The following is an 18,511-nucleotide window of genomic DNA, read 5'->3' as shown; positions in this document are numbered from 1 at the left end:
TGTCAGCGGCTCAAAATCCTGGAATTCCTTCCTTTAGGGTGTTGTGGCTCTTAGCACATGGACAGCAGCAGTTCAAGAAAGCAGCTCACCACCACCTTCTGAAGGGCAACTAGAGATTGGCAATAAATACTGGCTGGCCAGTGACGCCCATGTCCCACGAATGAATAAAAGAAAACAAATTGCAGCAAAAACTCAGCTGGTCTGGCCCCATCTGTGCAGAGAAAACAGACTTAACCAATTCGGTTCCAGTGACTCTTCTTCAGAACATGGTTCTCCAGCAATTTCTGTTTTGGTTCAGATTTCCTGTGTCCCACAGTCGGTTTGTTTCTTTCATTCATTCATTCATTCATTTCCATATGTCACCACCGATACATTTCTGGTAGGAGGCAGGGTGACGTCACGGTGCCCTATGGGAGTTGTAGTTCTTCTACTACACGCGTGGGGCCGCTGTCTTTGCGGGGTATTCGGGGAGTTGTAGTCCTTTCCCGTGACCCTTTCCCATTGTTTCATGGAGTAAGCGCCATTGAGAACTGCATCTCCCAGCGTGCCCCGCGAACGAAGGCCCAGGCCGATGCTGGTGGCGGCGGTTGTTTTCCTCCTTTCAGCCTTGATGTCTCTTTGAGGCGGGGCCGTTGCATCGGAAGTGGCGGCGTCCGAGCTGGATGCTGTTTTCTCTGGGGCCATGGAGGGGAAGTCGAAAGTGGCCCCGAGCGTGGATTTCGACCACAGTTGCTCGGATAGTGTCGAGTATTTGACGCTAAATTTCGGACCTTTCGAGACGGTGCACCGCTGGAGGAGGCTGCCGCCCTGCGATGAGTTTGTGGGGGCCAGGTAAAGAGAGCCTGCTGCAGGGGGGAGAGGGACTACGACCGGCTTCGACCCACTCAATCACTAACTTCTTCCGATTATCCACCCCCTTCATTTATCCCTTTCCAGAAATCACCCCTCACTAGCCCCACATAAAGCACACTCTCCCTATAAGCTCCTCTGGTCCATCGCAAACAATGAATAACCCCCATAACCACCTTCAAATCCATCATTAATCCCAATTAAAGACCTTCTGGTTCAAATGATTTATCAATAACTCCACAGAAGCCCCCAGGTGGGATTTGGCTGGGCCAAACCTTTATTGCCCATGTCACATTTCCCTGGAGAAGGCGGTGGTGAGCTGCCTTCTTTAACATCTGCAGCAGCTGGCATCTACCCAATATTATGGAAAATTGCCCAGCTATGTCCTGTACACAAAAAAAGCATGACAACTCCAACCTGGCTAATTACTGCCCCAGCAGTCTACTCTTCATCAGTAAAAGTGATGGATGGACTTGCAACAACCTGTTCATCTTCACTCAATTCGAGTTCTGTCAGAGCCACTCAGCTCGCAGTCTCATTACAGACAAGAGAGCTGAGCTAAAGGAGAGATGAGAGCGACTGCCCTTGATGTCAAGACCCTGTTTTACTATGGCAGCAAGGAATGCTAGCAAACTAGAGTCGATAGGAATCGGGGAAAGCTGTCCACTGATGGAGTCTGCATAGTAAAGTGGTTGGAGGCTAGTTATCTCAGCTCCAGGAGATCAATGCAGGAATTCCATAGGGTTGAGGCCTAGGCCATACCATTTTCATCTGCTTCATCAATGACCTTCCCTCCATCATAAGGTCAGAAGTGGGGATGTGCCACCATCAGCGAACAATATTCAGCCATTCATGACTTCTCAGATATTTTCATTGAATTCAAATCTCTCAATCTGCCGTGGTGGGATTCAAGCCAATGACCTCAGCTTTGGCCTGGGATTCAGGAGTGCCAGTTCAATGCCATTATCACTGTGTCACCACTGAACTAGTTCATGTTCAAATGCAGCAAGACCTGGGCTATATACAGGTTCTGGTTGACAACTGGCAAAAGCGTTCATGCTACATAAGCAGCTCCTACAAGAGAGAATCTAACCATAGCCCCTTTAGTGGTATTACCATCACTGAATCCCCCACTGTCAATGTCCTGGGAAATACCATTGATGAGATACTGAACTGGAGTATCTATTTAAGTGGATAAAAGAGCAAGTCAGAGTTAGGAATCTTGCAGTGAGTAACTCACCACCTGCCTCCTCCCCAAACCATAAGTCTGGAGTGTAATAAAATGCACCATGCTTGCCTGGATGAATACTGTTCCAACAACATTCAAGAAGCTTGTCATCACCAATATTCAGTGCACCAGCTATAAGATGTACTGCAAAAATTCACCAAGGCTCCTTCCAGTTGCACAATTAGAAGGATAAGGGCAGCAGATTCATAAGAACATCATCACCTGCAAGTTCCCTTCCAAGTCACTCACCATCCTGACTTGGAAATATATCACTGTTCCTTCAATATCTCTGGCTTAAAATCTTGGAATCTCCTCCCTCATGGGTGTACATGCACTGCATTCCATTTTTTTGTTTCAAGAAGGCAGCTCACCACCACCGCCTCAAACATGATCTCCTGCTCTCACTTTTTCAGGGCCAGATATAATGTCACCGTTAGCAATGCTCATTTGAAGACATGTGGCCTTGCCTCTCAGTCTGTGCATTTGCCATGCACAAGTTGGCATTTTTTAAGTTAACTGTGCGGGTCGTTTGATAAATTCAAATGGGGCATGCATTTAAATAAGTCACTTTTGCTGCTAAGAAAGAAATTCAAGGATACTTTGACAATCCCAGCGCAGACCTCTGCATGACTGTTATTTTGCTAGTCTGACAAGGATGCATACTCCCTGTTTTCAGCCCACCAACTAATTTTCTGTCCACATTGGTATGTTACCCCTATGTCATGAAATCCAAATACAGAACATCTATGGGCTCCCCTTTGTCAACAGTGCTTGTTACTCCTTCAAATTATTAATTTTTAAAATTTAGTTTATTAATTATGTGTCGACACAATCTTGGTGGACGGAAGGACCTGTTCCTGTCTTGTGCAATTATGATTGGTAAAATATGATTTCCCTTTCTCACGTCCATGCTGACACTTCTCAATTACCTTGAGTTTTTCTAAGTGCCCGGCTATGACTTCTTTCAGTAATCAATTCTAGCACCTTCCCCACAACAGATGTCAAGTTAACTGGCCTGTACTTTACAGTCTTGTCTCCCTCTCTTCTTGAATGTAGGGGTTGCATTTGCTGCTTTCCAGTCTGATGGCATCTTTTCTGATCTTGGGATTTTGGAAAATTAGCACCATCTCATCAAATACGTCACTAGCCACCTCTTGTAAGGCCCTAGAATGAATTCCATTTGGAATCAGAGATTTATCAGCCTGTAACTGCATTAGTTAGCTTAGTACCACTTCCCTAGTTATTGTAATTTTACCCACTACTTTTCTCCCTTTCATCTTGCAGATTTACAGCTATTCCTGGAATTTTTGTATCCTCTATAGTGGAGGCAGAAGCATTACAGTTGCAATTTCCTTATTATATCCACTTCTAACTTCTCATTCTGCTCTCTAGAGGACTTCTCCCCCCACCCCCATTTTATTTACTCTTTTCTTTGTAAGTAGCTGTTGAAATGCTTGCTATCCATTTTTACATTTCTAGCTGGCTTACTCTTTTTATTTTGGCTCCCTGTTGTTCTTGCCATTTTTAGCTTTTTTTTAATATTCTAACCAGTCACTTATCATTGTGCAGCTTTTGCCTTAAATATAATACTTTCCCTAACTTGTTTTGTTAACCAAAAAGAACAAAGAAGAGTACAGCACAGGAACAGGTCCTTCAGCCCATCAAGACTGCATCGACACATGATGCCTTTCTAAAGTAAAACCTCTCACCTCTACACGGTCTTTAACCCTTTATTCCCTAACTATTCGTGTATCTGTCAAGATGCCTCTTAAACCTGCTATTATTATCCACCTTCACCATGAATCTCATTTGACTTCACCTTTTGTATCTGATGGCCATGAGGGACCTTTGTCAAAGGCCACAGATGGTGGGTCCTCCCCTTAGAATTTTTCTTAATATTCTGAAATATGCCATTATTGATCAGTCTTCAGAGTGAAGAGGTGTCATGTCGGATTAGAAACATTAACTCTTTTTCTGTCTTCATGGATGCTGCCAGATTTGCTGAGTTTCTCCAGCACTTTGTTTTTATTGCACTAGCATTTTGTTTAATGTGTGAGAAAATGCAATCAGATGTAGAGCCTCCAGCTTTTTTCTTTGTTGAGACATCTGTTATTGGTTGTTGTTGCATTTTTAGGTTTTTTTTCTGGCTGTCCCATTCTGCCGATTTCTGACCCTCATTTCCCATTTAAAATCTTCCTCTCTTACTTTGTACTCTTTGTTAAACCACATGTTTCTATATTTGATCCCTCGCCCTCATTGCTTAGTTTAAAGCACACTGCTTTTCTGGGTTTCACAAGAACACTGGTCCCGGCATTGTCTAGGTGTTGAATGTCCCAAGGGTACAGCCTCCACTTCTGAGTGGTGCCAGACCCTTGTGAACCAGAGACAACAAAGTGCAGAGCTGGATGAACACAGCAGGCCAAGCAGCATCATAGGAGCAGAAAGGCTGACGTTTTGGCCAGAACCCACTTCTTCCACTTAAGTCCTTTTTCACTGTTCATCCTTTATGTACCCTATGCCAATTTGCACGTGGCACAGGTAATAATCCAGATTTTATAACCTTTGGCGGTTTGACTTCGTAATTTAATATTTAGTTCCTCGTACTTTCTATGCAGAACTTTGTTCCTAGTTCTCTCTGTTTACATGGGTCATGACAACTAGATAAGTCCTTTCTCACTAAAAGGTTCCCTCTAACCCTGAGTAGATGTCTCAACGTCTAGCACTGGGCAGGTAGCTGTCAGAACTCCTGCCCTTTGCTGCAGAGCCCGCTGTCTGTCTTCTTCACTGTACTGTCCCCTCTCAGGCACTGTGCTCCTTGTTGATCCTCTCTCCCACTCGAATGTCGTCTGATATGAAATGCCATGGTCACTTTATACATTCACCTTTCAACCCCTGCTCTCATTCCTAACAAACTGAGAGAACCTTAAACCTTTTGGATAAATACAGAGGCAGAGGCTCCTGAACTTTCATGCACCTGCCCTGGGAGTCTTCCTTCCTCACTTGCAGTCACACCCTTAGTGGTCCCTGACCACTGAATCAGGGGACCCTATCCTAAATTGTGCCACTGCTTTCTGGTACAAAGAGTCTAGGTAACCTCTCCCCCATCTACAATTCATTGCAGTGTCTGTTGTTCAGCCTCCATCATGTAAACTCTGAGCTGAGGCTGTTTCATTTTCAAACACTAACTGCAGATGTGTTTGCCCCGAATCACTCTGGTATCTAGGGATCCCACATGCTGAAGCACATAACCTGTGCTGCCAGCCTTAGTGAGTTTTAATTAATTATTTAGTTATGTTATTCACTAATGCTGTTCCTGTTTTCTCTTTCTCTTCAGACGAAGCAAGCATACTGTTGTGGCCTATAAGGATGCAATCTATGTGTTCGGAGGGGACAATGGGTATGTGCTGAACTCATCCTATTAAGAAAAATGAGACAATAATTTTAAAAAATGCACCATGTAAATAGCAGACAATTTTACCACCAAAAACAGTCATTGTTAAGTGTGTTAAGTCCACTCAATATAACGTGTTATGATTATAGATCCAGTGAGCAGTGTTTCATATGGTGCAGTGACATGTACTATACCTGTTACTGTAATTTACACAGCTGGGAAAGATTAGCTGAGACTTTTGAAACCATTTTCAAAATAGATGACTTGAATGTTAGTAAGTGTGGTTAAAGCATGTTATTGCAGGAGCTAGTACTTTATTAGAGTAAAAGTCGTGAAACTTGAGTAAATATATGCTAAGTTCCGTGATTTTGTTCAACTGTGTTATGAACTTTAACTGATGGGTTATCGTCAGACACTTGCGGACCAGTTATTGTATAGGCTACATGGGAAATAAAATTTCCTTTCACTTCCATGAGGTAACTGTATAGGTAATTGGATAGTAAGCTCCTTCAACATTGCACTAAGTGCTTTTTTTTGTACTGTCTGAAAGAGATTTGTATAATTTTAATTTCTGCTATGGGTTTGCATATACTCAAAATTACTAAATTTGGTGTATCCTAAACTCAATGCAGTGAGAGCAGATTTCATCCTATCAGTTAGGCTTGCCTTCAAACCCAGTACTAAATTAGCTTTTAGAAACATTTAGTGCTGAAGACTGTTTCATTGGCACAAATTAGGTGTTATATGTTAGTGTGCTTAGCTGCTGAATAAAATAGAATAATCCCATTCCATCAAGATTAAATATAAAAAAATTGACTTTTCCATATAAATAGAAGACAAGAACATGAATGAAATTCATGCACACTCAAAGCATAATGGAATATTACTGGATGCAAAAGACCAGACCTTTTTGTATCATTTTGAAATACTTTGTGATAAGCATTGGAAATCAAGCAATTGCCAATAAAAAAAGCCAACTTGTCAATTAAATAGTTTGGCAAGGATGCTATTTATCACTTGTGGATGATATACAGCTCCTGGCACAATTCAACACTAATTTTTGTACAGTTGTAGCACAAAAATGCACAAAAGACATTGCTTAAATTGGTATTGTGGAGCAAGGATGAACCTGAGGAAAGCAAATGTTAAACAATCTTTCAATTTTCTTTTCTTTCTCTGCAGGAAGAATATGTTAAATGACCTGTTAAGATTTGACGTGAAGGACTGCTCTTGGTGCAGGTTTGTACAGCAACGTTATCCATTTATAGACCGTCCTGAGTGGAAAAGAAAAGCCCAAGGTGTGAGGAAATGGAATTCTGATAGGCAAGTGCAAATGGGTTCTGACAGGAAGAGAGTAATTAGAGACATGTCCAAAAAATTTGGTAGAATTGATGTATTTTGGAATGGAGTTCCAGATCTTAAACATAAGATACCCAGGGGCTCCATTATCATAATGTCTATGAATGGAGAAGGGTAAGGGTACGGTTAACATGGTGAGGAGGTCTAATATATCCAATCAGCATAAAATATCCAGATGTTGAATCGATTTCTGACTGCCACTGTCACTGCCTCCTCTGCTCCAGTGTTAAAGATTCACTATTTCCTCGAGCTCTCTTTTGATGTCTGGAGAATGCTAATGAAAGTTGGTGTATCATCACTTGAAGTAAGATCTTTACCAACGTCAAGATCATCTCTGCGTTAGGATATTTTTGCAAACTGAGATCTGTGTACACTCGTGTATTTAAGGAACATAACATTCCTTCATTTTTCACATGATGTAACAAAGGTTCACCCTGAAATAAAAACACAAGGTGCTGGAGAAACTGAGCAGGTCTGGTGGAAGTCCAGAGTTCCAAGGAAGAGTCATTCTGGACTCGGAGTTGCTGCTAGTCTTGTTGAATTTCTGCAGCATTTTCTGTTTTTATTTCAGAATTTGAGTATCTGCAGTATTTTGCTTTAATTTGAAGCTTCACCAGACTGGTTCCCAGGATGGCGGGACTGCCCTTAAATGAGACATTTGGCAAACTGGGCCTTTATTCTTTAAAGATTTGAAGATTGAAAAGTGATCTCATTGCAATTTGCAAAACATCCAAATAATAGATAAATATTTCCCCTGGCTGGGGAGTCCAGAATCAGGGCAATAATTAAAAATAAGGGGGGTGCCGCTTAGGTCCGAGATGAAGAGAACTTTGTTTTACTCAGAGGGTTGTGAATCCTCGAATTGATTACCACAGAGGGCTGTGGAGGCTAAACATTTGGGTATGCTCAAGGAATATTGAGTGATAGATTTCTGATTTCCAGTGGAGTGCAGGTTTATGTGGAAGGACGGGCAAAAAGCCGTTGGGGTGTTTGTTCAGCCTTGATCGTACTGAATGGCCAGGTAGGCTTGATGGCCAAATAACCTATTCCTGTTCCTCTGGGGGGAAAGAAGTCATACTATCACTGAGGTTTAGTCAACCTTAATTAGCACTATGAATAGACACTTTGATGTTAGCCCATTAACTACAGATAATTTGAATACTAGTTTTTGATGGTTGACTGAATTCAAGTTAATGTTAAAAGTGTTCATAGAATATCACAGAATCCCTACAGTGTGGAAGCAGGCCATTCAGCCCATCAAGTCTACACTGACCGTTTGAAGATCATCCCACCCAGCCCCCGCCAATCCTATCCTGTAGCCCTGCATTCTTCATGTCTAATCCACCTAACCTACACATCCCTGGGCACGATGGGCAATTTAGCATGGCCAACCCGCTCAACCTGCACATCTTTGGACTGTGGGAGGAAATCAGAGCACCTGGAGGAAGCCCACACATTCACAGAGGAGAATGTGCAAACACCACATTGACAGTTACTTGAGGGTGGAATCGAACCCGGGTTCCCGGCACTGCAAGGCAGCACTGCTAGCCACTTTGCCACCCCAATATGTTGATGTCCCACTGAGATATGAACTCAGGCTGCTGGATTCAAAGTCCAGAGTGCTAACCATTACTTGACCACTTATTAGTAATTTTCAACTTTTATTCCGCTGTGTGTATTTCAGAGCTTGGCTCCTCTACGTTTAACTTTATTCTTGCTGATTTTAGTTTAAAGAAGAGCTTTCAGTAAAATTGAAAACCATGTTGATTTTTTTTTTTTACAGAGTCCCTACAGTGTGGAAACTGGCCATTCGGCCCAACAAGTCCACACTGCCCCTCTGAAGAGCATCCCACCTAGACCCATTTCCCTAACCCTGCATTTTTCCATGTCTAATCCACCTAACCTAAACATGCCTGGGCACTATGGGCAACTTAGCATGGCCAATCCACCTACCCTGCACATCTTTGGACTGTGGGAGGAAACCCACGCAGACACAGGGAGAATGTGCAAACTCCACACAGACAGTCGCCCAAGGGTGGAATTGAACCCGTGTGCCTACTGCTGTGAGGCAGCAGTGCTAACCACTGTGCCACCGTAACTTATTTCTGACTTTTTTTATCAGGGCTTTCACAACAGGAACTCCACCTGCACCTAGGTACCATCACTCAGCTGTCGTGTATGGAAGCAGCATGTTTGTGTTTGGTAAGTCATGATAATAGGGATTCTGTGATTCCAAAGGCAGAGTTCCAGGGATTTGTGGAATTTTGTTTTTGCATAACTTATTTCAACATGAAGTTTAGAATATGAAGGTTAAATATGCCAAGTCATTGTTCTAAAATTAGCAAATATAATCACACGAATCTGCGGCCCTTTGCTTCACATGTCCCTCTTCCCTTTCACCTTCATGCATTAGCCAGCTTTAGGAAATGGAAGTGCTCATCAACCAGTGGAAAACAATTGTGGCATATGTGTATTAGTGTCATTGAAATACTAGCTCTCTTAGTCGATGACCCATCCTTGCCCACAGATTACTGTTTCTTTATGTACACTTTCCCATTTGTGAGAATGCCTCCAAATAAGACCTTCGCATTCTGATCCTGATTTAAATTTTCTGTACAATTGTACAACCAGTAGGATTCCAGGAATATGGTGTTGCAGACCACAGCCTGACTCTTTTTTTAATGTTACCAGGACTGGATTGCTGATGGATCTACAATACAGACAGCAGTGAATTGAAAGCAGTAGATCTTTTGTAGAACAGTTATATTAACAGGAGGTGGCTCAAGACCTAATTTTAACAAATGAATCAAAAGCTGCTGTGCTTTGCTCTGTACAAAAACAAATATCAGTGGGACAATGGAGGGCAGTCTGAATCTTGCCTTCACTATCCTAACTTGCTGAAGTAGTGATTCCTGATTAGTCTTTTTGTGTTCTTGAGTAAACATTGCAGCCTTAGTGTGAGGCAGTGAGCTGATTCATTAGTATTGAGAGCAGAATTACTCACTAGGACACTTGCTACACTGAAATTTCTATCAAATCAGTACTAAACATTGTGACACTTTGTGGACTTATCTACACCTTCAGCCAAGAAAGTATCTTAAATTATGTTTCTGTTGTTTTATTTGAATAACTCATTGTAAAGGAGACAAGGATTTGTATAGTTCAAGCGCTTCCATTTTGAAGTGCGTTTTAGGATGTATTAGTCAAGTACTTTGAAACTGAAATATAGGGAAACACTGTAAGGGTAAATATTGACTTGGAGAGTTCACCTGCTTTTCTTCAAATAGTGCCTTGGATCTTTTGCACCCATAAAACAGGGGCATTGAGCCTCAATTTAATCTTTCATTTGAAGGCTGCATCTCTGACAATGCAGTACTCTCTACTACTCTGAAGCATTAACTAATACTTGTGTTCAAGGCTTTGGAGTTGGTCTTGACACTGAAATGAGAATGCTATTACTAAGACAAGAATAATTGCATTCTGTGCCTATTTCAAAAAGTACTGCAGTCTAAAAGAGGAAGAAATATTCTGCTGTAGATGGAATTGCCTTGCAATTCAGCAGTGATTTTGACTTACCTCTTCCTGTATAGGTGGCTACACTGGAGACATTTATTCCAACTCCAACCTGCAGAACAAGAATGATCTGTTTGAGTACAAGTTTGCCACAGGCCAGTGGACAGAATGGAAAGTAGAGGGCAGGTAATCTTTGTTTGCTGGTCATTCTGAAGAAGACTATTTAGCATCAAGGTATGAGTTATGGGTGGTGGATGATGTTTTGTGGTGATGTGATCTAATCAAGCTCCTTCCTATGCTGTAACAATTATGTTTGAAGTCAACTGCACATCACCTTTAATTGATCAAGTCAGTCATCTGTAAATGTGCAGACGGCTGAATAACAATTTTATCACCCTAATAACTTAATGACATCATATGACTCAGCAAATTTAATAGGAAACTTTCATGAAACAGTTCTAAAAACAGTAAATGCGTTGTATAGATGATTTAAAGATGTTTTATTGAATCTTTCTATTTCTTAATTTCAACTTTAACTGGACCCATTGTAACCCACTGATATGAATTCATTGCTGGATGAATATTTCATTCTGTTTAACTAATGCTGCATGGCTAATAGTCTATTCTTTACTAATTTACTACCTGAAAATTCTTCAGCTGTAAAATGTCTTTTTAACGTAGGTTGCCAGTTGCTAGGTCAGCACACGGAGCCACGGTTTATAGCGACAAACTCTGGATATTTGCGGGCTACGATGGTAATGCCAGGTAATGTAAGATCGGTTTTTTAAAATGCTATCTTGTTTGTTTAAATTAAAACATTGACATTCAGAAAAATCAATAGTGCTGGATTTTTGCAGGCATCAAGTCAAAATTGATTAAAGATTTATTTACTCCATGTCGTAAGACTATGGGGTGAGGGCCTTAACACAGCCTGGTGAGCTTGTTACTGTATGCACTAAAACCAGACTTTATTTAACAGTCAAATTACCTTCAGTTTCCAGACTGACTGTTTGTTGCAGACTTAAGAAGAATTTGAAAATCTGGTAAAATATATTTAATGTATCTGCCAAGAATTTGCTTGGGGTTGGTATTCAGATACACAAAGGCCTGGACATGATCAGCAGTGAGCTAATAAGTGGAAAGTAATAAGTGCTGGGCAATGACCATCTGTACCAAGTGAGAATCTAACCATCTCTCCTGGGAATCATGATTGACCAGAAATTTAACGGGGGCCACTAAATCAACCCTATGCCTACAAGCGCAGTTCAGAGGTTGGGAATTCTGCTGCAGATATCTTGCTTCCTGACTCCCCAAAGCCTTATACCACCTAAAAAATAAGAAAAAGAGACATCCCTTTTTATTTTGGAATTGCGAGTGTTAAAGACACTGTCGAAGAAACCTTGGTGAGTTGCTGCTGTGCACCTTGTAGATCGCATACACTTTCAACAGTGTCTTCAAAACCTGCAATCTCTACCACCCAAAAGAAAGAAGGATGTCCCCTATTGTTTCTTAGGCAGTCCCTCAGGATTAAGGATAATTTGCTTCCACTCCAGTTCAAGGTAGCTGATAAATCTAGTGCACAATCTGTAGATATTACCCTGAACTATTTTGAAAAACATATGCTTTGAAAGGGGATGAATGAGGGGGTACCTTTTAAAATGTAGATATGAATTGAGTGAATTAAATTTTTAAGAAATCCACCCCAAGCACTTGATTGCAGCCCACCAGCAACAGAAAACAGGAAATCATTTTGGGAGTATTTCTGACTGAGTGATCAGTATCTAGATATTCTATGAGACAGTGAGCAAAACTGTGTAGTTATTCAATCAAGTGGCTCTGGAATACATTTTCTACAAGAGTGATCTAAATGGAGCAAATTCATGTCTCATCTATTCCTTGATCCTGTAGTTTCTCTTCCCTAACCTATATGTTAAGCAGAATGTGGAATCTGCAAATATGCTGATCTTTGCAGCTTCATGAACCACACCTTTATGAAATGTCATGGTCTGAATGCAGTAATTCCTTTCATTCCTCCCTAGCTGTGAGAATCTAAAACATAGAACGTGTGGTGAAATAGACGGTGGTAGAGCAAGGCTAGCACATAATTGATGCAGTAATTGTTGCTTAGCTAGTCTTTTTTTTTTTTGAAAAGCTGTTGTCCTGAGTAGATTAATGATTTTTGATTTTCTTGAGACTTCGTGACACACTGAGCATAAAGGAGTGAAATTTCAGTGTCATTGCTTCATGATTTGCCATCACCCACCCACACGTGACGCTCCTTATATTATCAATGAAGATTGGGGAAAGTCTGGGATGTTCGTCAGACTTCCTGGTCTTCAGGATTTGAAAGCTCAAAACCCTTGGTGTTCTTTGTACATAAACATAAAAGCAGTCGAGGATTTAAAAAAAGAACTAGTCCTTCTCGTAAGCAGTCTGCTTGGTATCTAACCTTTTTCTGAATACCTTGAATCATTTCATCTTCCTCTTCTGTAACCAGAAGACTGTTCCAAACTTTCATTTGCCCAAGTAAAGGAGTTCTTAATAATATTTAATTTTTACATTACCTTTTATTGATTTTAGTACTCTACACCAGCTGTCTTGTCTCTCTTTAAGATAGTTTTTTGGCTTTATTTTGCAATACTTAATACACCCTGATGTTCCCTCTGCCTCCATAACCACCTTTTCAGTTCAACTATTTTTTCTGGACTCATTTTCCTTGCGTTTAGAATCCGTCTTCTTTATGCCTGTGTGTTTGTTATCCAGCACTAAACACAGTACTCATAGTATAATCTGGCCAGTATAGTGTGGAACTTTAGCATAACCTCTATAAACTACATCTGCACAAACTAACACTATGTCAATTATAATAGATCTTTTGATTAATGTAATTACCAGCAAATTTGATGATAATACAGAAAGCAAAATGACTACAAATACTAAACAAAACCAATAGAAACAGAAATTGTTGGAATTACTGAGTGGGTGGCTGTGAAGAAAAGAGGATCAGGTTAATGTTTAGGTCTTTGACTAGTTATCACTTGTTAACCATACCTCCTCTCCACAAATGCAGACTGACCTGCTGATTATTTCTTTGTTTTCATACAGATAATATTACAGTTGTGTTCAGTAAGTACATAATTTTTGTGAGAAATGGGACTCCAGATACTGAATGCAGGATTTGAGTCCAGGGTGGTATGGCGGCAGAGAGAAAAGTGGAGCTGAGACCACAATCAAATCAGCCACGATCTTCCTGAATGCTGGGGCAGACTGAAAGGCCTTCTCCTAAATCCCTAAATACCATGTTCCTGTGATAGAGTCATAAAGGGTTACAAAATATTAGAATGGAAAAAAGACAAATTTATTAAGTATGAACCGGAGTTTGCACATTCTCCCCGTGTCTGCATGGGTTTCCTCCCAATGTCCAAAGATGTGCAGGTTAGGTGGATTGGCTTTGCTAAATTGCCCATACTGTCTAGGGTGAAAAATGCTGGAATAGGGTGGTTCTGGGTGGGACGTTCTCCAGAGGGGTCGGTGTAGACTGGATGGGCCGAATGGCCTGCTTCCACACTGTAAGGATTCTGGGGGAAAAAAGCGTGGAAACAGACCCTTCAGTCCAACTCGTCCAAGCCAACCAGATATCCCAATCTGACCTAGTCCCATCTACCAAAACTCAAAAATAACCTTTATTCTTTCTTTTTGATCCAACAAATTTGTTATGTCTGTTTCTTTTCCACCGCGTAACAATTTTTTAACCTGTATGTGGCATATTTCGCCATTACTTTGTGATTTCATTTTTCCTAAGTACCATGTTCAATTTATTCTTCTTCCTACTGTAATTTCCTCCTTCATCTTGGGGATTTCATTTTCTTGGCTATGTCTCAATTGCATTTGTTCAACAATATTGGTACCTCCACAATCTTGTGGCTGTACTACTCCGTTTGTTTCCTTTGGTTTGTACTTAATAAATTTGTCTTTTTTCCAATCTAATATGTTGTAACCCCGACTTTCTACTCACTTTAACAGTTGACCCAATGACATTTGAAGCTCATTTTGGATTAACAAGGTATGTTAACAATGCTGCCAATAATTGAATTTACTTTTGTTTTAATTCTCTCAGGCTGAATGACATGTGGACCATTGGCCTGCAGGACAGAGAGATGGCATGCTGGGATGAGGTAAGACATTTCAACTGTAGCAATAGAGTGGAAATAAAATCACTTTTGTTTGACAAGAAAAGGTACAGTACATGAACCCTGTTGAATATATATTTTTCCTTTTTGATTTTGAAATACATTTCTTGGCCTTTGTAAGTGGGAATGAACTAGTATTTCTGTTTGGGAGTGCAGAGATCTGCTAATTCATTTGAAAGCAAATGTACAGATAATGTTTTGCCATAGGGCAGACCAAGGCTAAGGTTGAATCTACATTCAGTATCATTGCTTTTATAAGGCATATCATAAGCAAATTTCTTTAATAATAAGTTTCCATGTTTTTCTCCCCCTCTCCTCCTCTTCTGCTTGGAGAAGGGAATGTTTGTTGGCATCTTGGTCTCATGGGCACTAGCTGCAATTGAGTACCTGTGCCATGAGACCTTTTTCATGCGTTAGCTGAAAGTGTGGATGAGCTGTTTGATGACAGGGAACATCAAGTGAAGTCTGAGCTACTCAGCTGAATTAAGGACAATTGTTTTTCTCTCTCAGTCATACAGCACGGAAACAGACCCATTGGTTCAACCAATCCATGCTGACCATAATCTCAAACTAAACTAGTTCCACCTGCCTGTGCTTAGTCCCATATCCTTCCAAACATTTCTTACTCATGTACTTTTAATCAAAAATGAAATTAAAAATCTTATACCGCTGAAATGTGGTAACTGAGAAATCTAGAAATAAGCCTGAATCTCAGGAGCAGCTGCGATATCCACCATACTCTCAGTCCACCATTTTAAAATCCATTTTAAGATTACCTGACTTCAAACAATGTATTCCAGCTCCAATTTTGTTTTTGTTCGGGTGGGACTGGGGTTGAAAAGAGAGAAACAGTATTTCCCTCTACCACATTTATAAGCAATTATCAATTCTTCCTATGAATTCCACAGATTAGATTAAGATCAAGATGCACTGGAGATGGAGAAACAAAGGACAAACATATTACGCTTGTGACTCTAACATCACATCTACCAAAGTGGCATCTTATCATCTATAACAAACAACAAATTAAGAACAGAAGCTGATCTATAGCCACTATCAAACCTTATCAATTTTTTTGTATGTTAAAATTAAGGCTGTAGTGCATTTTTCCTTTGACACCATTCGAGTTAGGACTTAGATTTCAGCGTTGTCTACTTCTGTTTTGACATTTAACAAGGATGGTACCTAATTTTTGCTGCCTAAGCTAACATTAATTGAACAGGTAAAAGTACAACATTCTCTTAATCAGTCACTGATAAATTCCACTATTACTACCAGTTTCATCACATTGTGTCCGAGTAGAAAAAGATCATTTGCTGGCATCCACAACATGTTTCCAGACAAATTACCTTTAACACATCCAGCCTTCTCTATATATTTATTCCTTTCCAGCTTGTAGTCAGCATGGTTGCGTTTGTTTTATCCTATAAACTTTTATTCCAAGTGCAATAAATACCACTTTATTGTGATCTCTCACATTTGCAGATTTCCTGCATCGTGTTCAGGGACATCTGGCTTATTAGGACAGCTAAATTCCATCTAATTGGCAGTATTAAATAATTATCGGGGTGCCTGTTTAGGTGCTGTTTGTGTGCCACTTTTGACTTCGTTAGGTGATCACCTGATTGTAAAGAATTGGATTCCACCTAGTGTTCTGAGTAAATGCAGTCTACTGTGTTTTGGCAGGGCCACCTGCTGTGCATCAGAATTAATGGAGAACTGAAAATACTGTGTAAACAAAAGGGTAACCAGCCCCATAGTTCCTAGGGAGACTGTTGTTACAAAGTTATACTTTGACCCAATGACCAACTTAACTTCATCGAATTGGAAAGTTTTCAACTTTCAGAAGGTATAACTAACTTCAATCACCTTTCAGTGTTTTGGAATAGGTAACTGATGCCAACCTGCCAGTGTTGCCCACATCCATGCAAGAATCATAAAAAACTCATGCCCCTGAGCAAATAAGAGATAACAGGTTATTCACATCAAGATTGTAAAGGAGGTAGTAGTGTTTCTGGTTATAAATAGGGTAGATTTTTTAAAACGCTTGAGAGGAAAGTGTAAAGATGATCTGATTGAGAGGCAATAGTTTACAGTCCTGGCAGAATTTGGATGTTCAAAACAGTGCAGTAAGTTGTAATCTCAAAATATCTACATTGCCTATTGTTTTTCAGATAGAGCAAAGTGGAGAGATCCCTCCTTCATGCTGTAACTTTCCTGTGGCTGTCTGCAAGGACAAGATGTTTGTTTTCTCAGGACAGAGTGGAGCAAAGATCACTAATAATCTTTTTCAATTTGAATTCAAGGAAAAAGTGTACGTGCTTAATATTTATTCTTTCTAATCATTCTTATCCTTAATAAATAAGTGAAATTGTTATCACATTGCCAGAGGTTTTGAGGAAAGGAAACTGGGGTCAGGAAAGATGTGATTTAGGGATTTAGGAGGAACTGTCTTGTTTTCTCTTTAAACCTTGATGTGGAGGTTCTCTGCCTTCCTCAGCACATTTAATGCTGGTCATTTGGGAGCCGTAAAAATGAAATGTAAAAATGTTTTTAATTGAATATAAGGAATCATGATTTTTTTTTACAAACTTTGTTACTTGATATGAATGTATGATTATAATTTGGCAGTTCTTGATGGAGGGTCTTTGCCTTTTAGTTATTGAATTGATTCCTGTATCAGGCTGCACACTCATAGAGGCTTACAGCATGGAAACAGACCCTTTGGCCCAATTGTACATGCCCCCCCCCCAAGTTTTCAAAATTTATCCCATTTGCCTGTGTTTGGTCCATATCCCTCCATACCCATCCCATGCATGTACCTGTCCAAATATTTCTTAAATAACAAAATTGTACCTCTGGCAGCCCATTCCACCCTCTATGTACAAAAATTGCCCCTCTGAACCCTTCTGTATCTCTCCTGTCTTGCCTTAAGCCTATACCCTGTAGGTTTGACTCCCCTACCACTGGGAGAAGCTGTTTGATATCTACCGTATCTATACCTCTCATGATTTTATGGACCTCTATAAGGTGACCCCTCAGTCTCCTACGCTCCAGGGAAAAAAAGAGTCCCAGCCTATCTAGCCTCTCCTTATAACTCAGACCTTCCAGTCCAGATAGCATCCTAGTAAATCTTTTTCTCATGTGCTTCTTAAAGACTAGAATATCTGTACTCGCAATGTCAGTGCTGAAGTGGCTTGAGAACAAGTAGTGTGAACAACAGGTTGCTCACTTCAGCCCAGAGCAGTGCAACAAAGTAATAGGTTACCATCCCAGTTCTCCTCCTCCTCTTCCCCTGTATTTGGTGTTATTTACAAGATGACCTGAATCCGCTACCATCCATCACTTGGAATAGCCAATACTTGCCATGGAATGAAAGATATGACTATTACTAGATCATATACGGAAAGACAAGAGCCTGGAGCTCTTTGACATTTAACAGCAATTTAAGAGAGGAGAAAGTTTTACTTTGTTCCATCAATGTTATTTTATGTGTCTATTCTAAATAGGGCTAAAACTTTAATTTTTTGGCACAAAGTTGGTATAACCGGAAGCCAGTTGTGATCTAACGTTGATTTTTATTAAGATGATGAGGTGTCTCATGTTGCTTAGTACTGAAGAGACATGCAGCTGACTGCTGACTTACAATTTGGCACACTTGAGCATTTAATAAATAATCCTTTGGTTGCAATTTTTCTAATAGAGTTCTCTGTGCATGGCATTGAGACTTGGCAAACCTCAAGGAAAACTGTTTGAGATACACAAAATATAAGGAAATATCCACTCAGAAAAGTATCTTATTTTGTTTTTGAAGGCCGCACCACAAAAGGACAAATATAAATGTGAAGATTATCTGGTTGTGTTTTGCTGCATCTGTGCAATCTGCTGAATTTTCTGTTAGCATTTCAATGAACTGCTTTGGAGCTTGCATGTGACATGATAGAACAATGTTGTATTATTCCTTGTCAGGAATAAAATGGT

General features: G+C 40.3%; 1 protein-coding gene across 1 annotated transcript in view; it reads left to right on the top strand.

The window, feature by feature from the left end:
* Nucleotides 1-610: 610 nt before the first annotated feature.
* Nucleotides 611-18,511, top strand: part of lztr1 (leucine-zipper-like transcription regulator 1) — a 63,829-nt gene continuing 45,928 nt past the window's right edge. Inside the window, exons 1-8 of the mRNA XM_048611609.1 lie at nucleotides 611-831; nucleotides 5,412-5,474; nucleotides 6,651-6,707; nucleotides 8,950-9,029; nucleotides 10,418-10,526; nucleotides 11,022-11,105; nucleotides 14,458-14,515; nucleotides 16,705-16,844. Coding sequence (XP_048467566.1) covers nucleotides 683-831; nucleotides 5,412-5,474; nucleotides 6,651-6,707; nucleotides 8,950-9,029; nucleotides 10,418-10,526; nucleotides 11,022-11,105; nucleotides 14,458-14,515; nucleotides 16,705-16,844 — 740 coding nt within the window. The 5' untranslated portion in view covers nucleotides 611-682. The remainder of the gene's footprint in view (nucleotides 832-5,411; nucleotides 5,475-6,650; nucleotides 6,708-8,949; nucleotides 9,030-10,417; nucleotides 10,527-11,021; nucleotides 11,106-14,457; nucleotides 14,516-16,704; nucleotides 16,845-18,511) is intronic.

The sequence above is a fragment of the Rhincodon typus genome, chromosome 24, assembly GCF_021869965.1.
Source record: "Rhincodon typus isolate 14 chromosome 24, sRhiTyp1.1, whole genome shotgun sequence".
Classification (NCBI taxonomy): domain Eukaryota; kingdom Metazoa; phylum Chordata; class Chondrichthyes; order Orectolobiformes; family Rhincodontidae; genus Rhincodon; species Rhincodon typus.
This window is presented reverse-complemented; position numbering and strand designations above follow the sequence as displayed.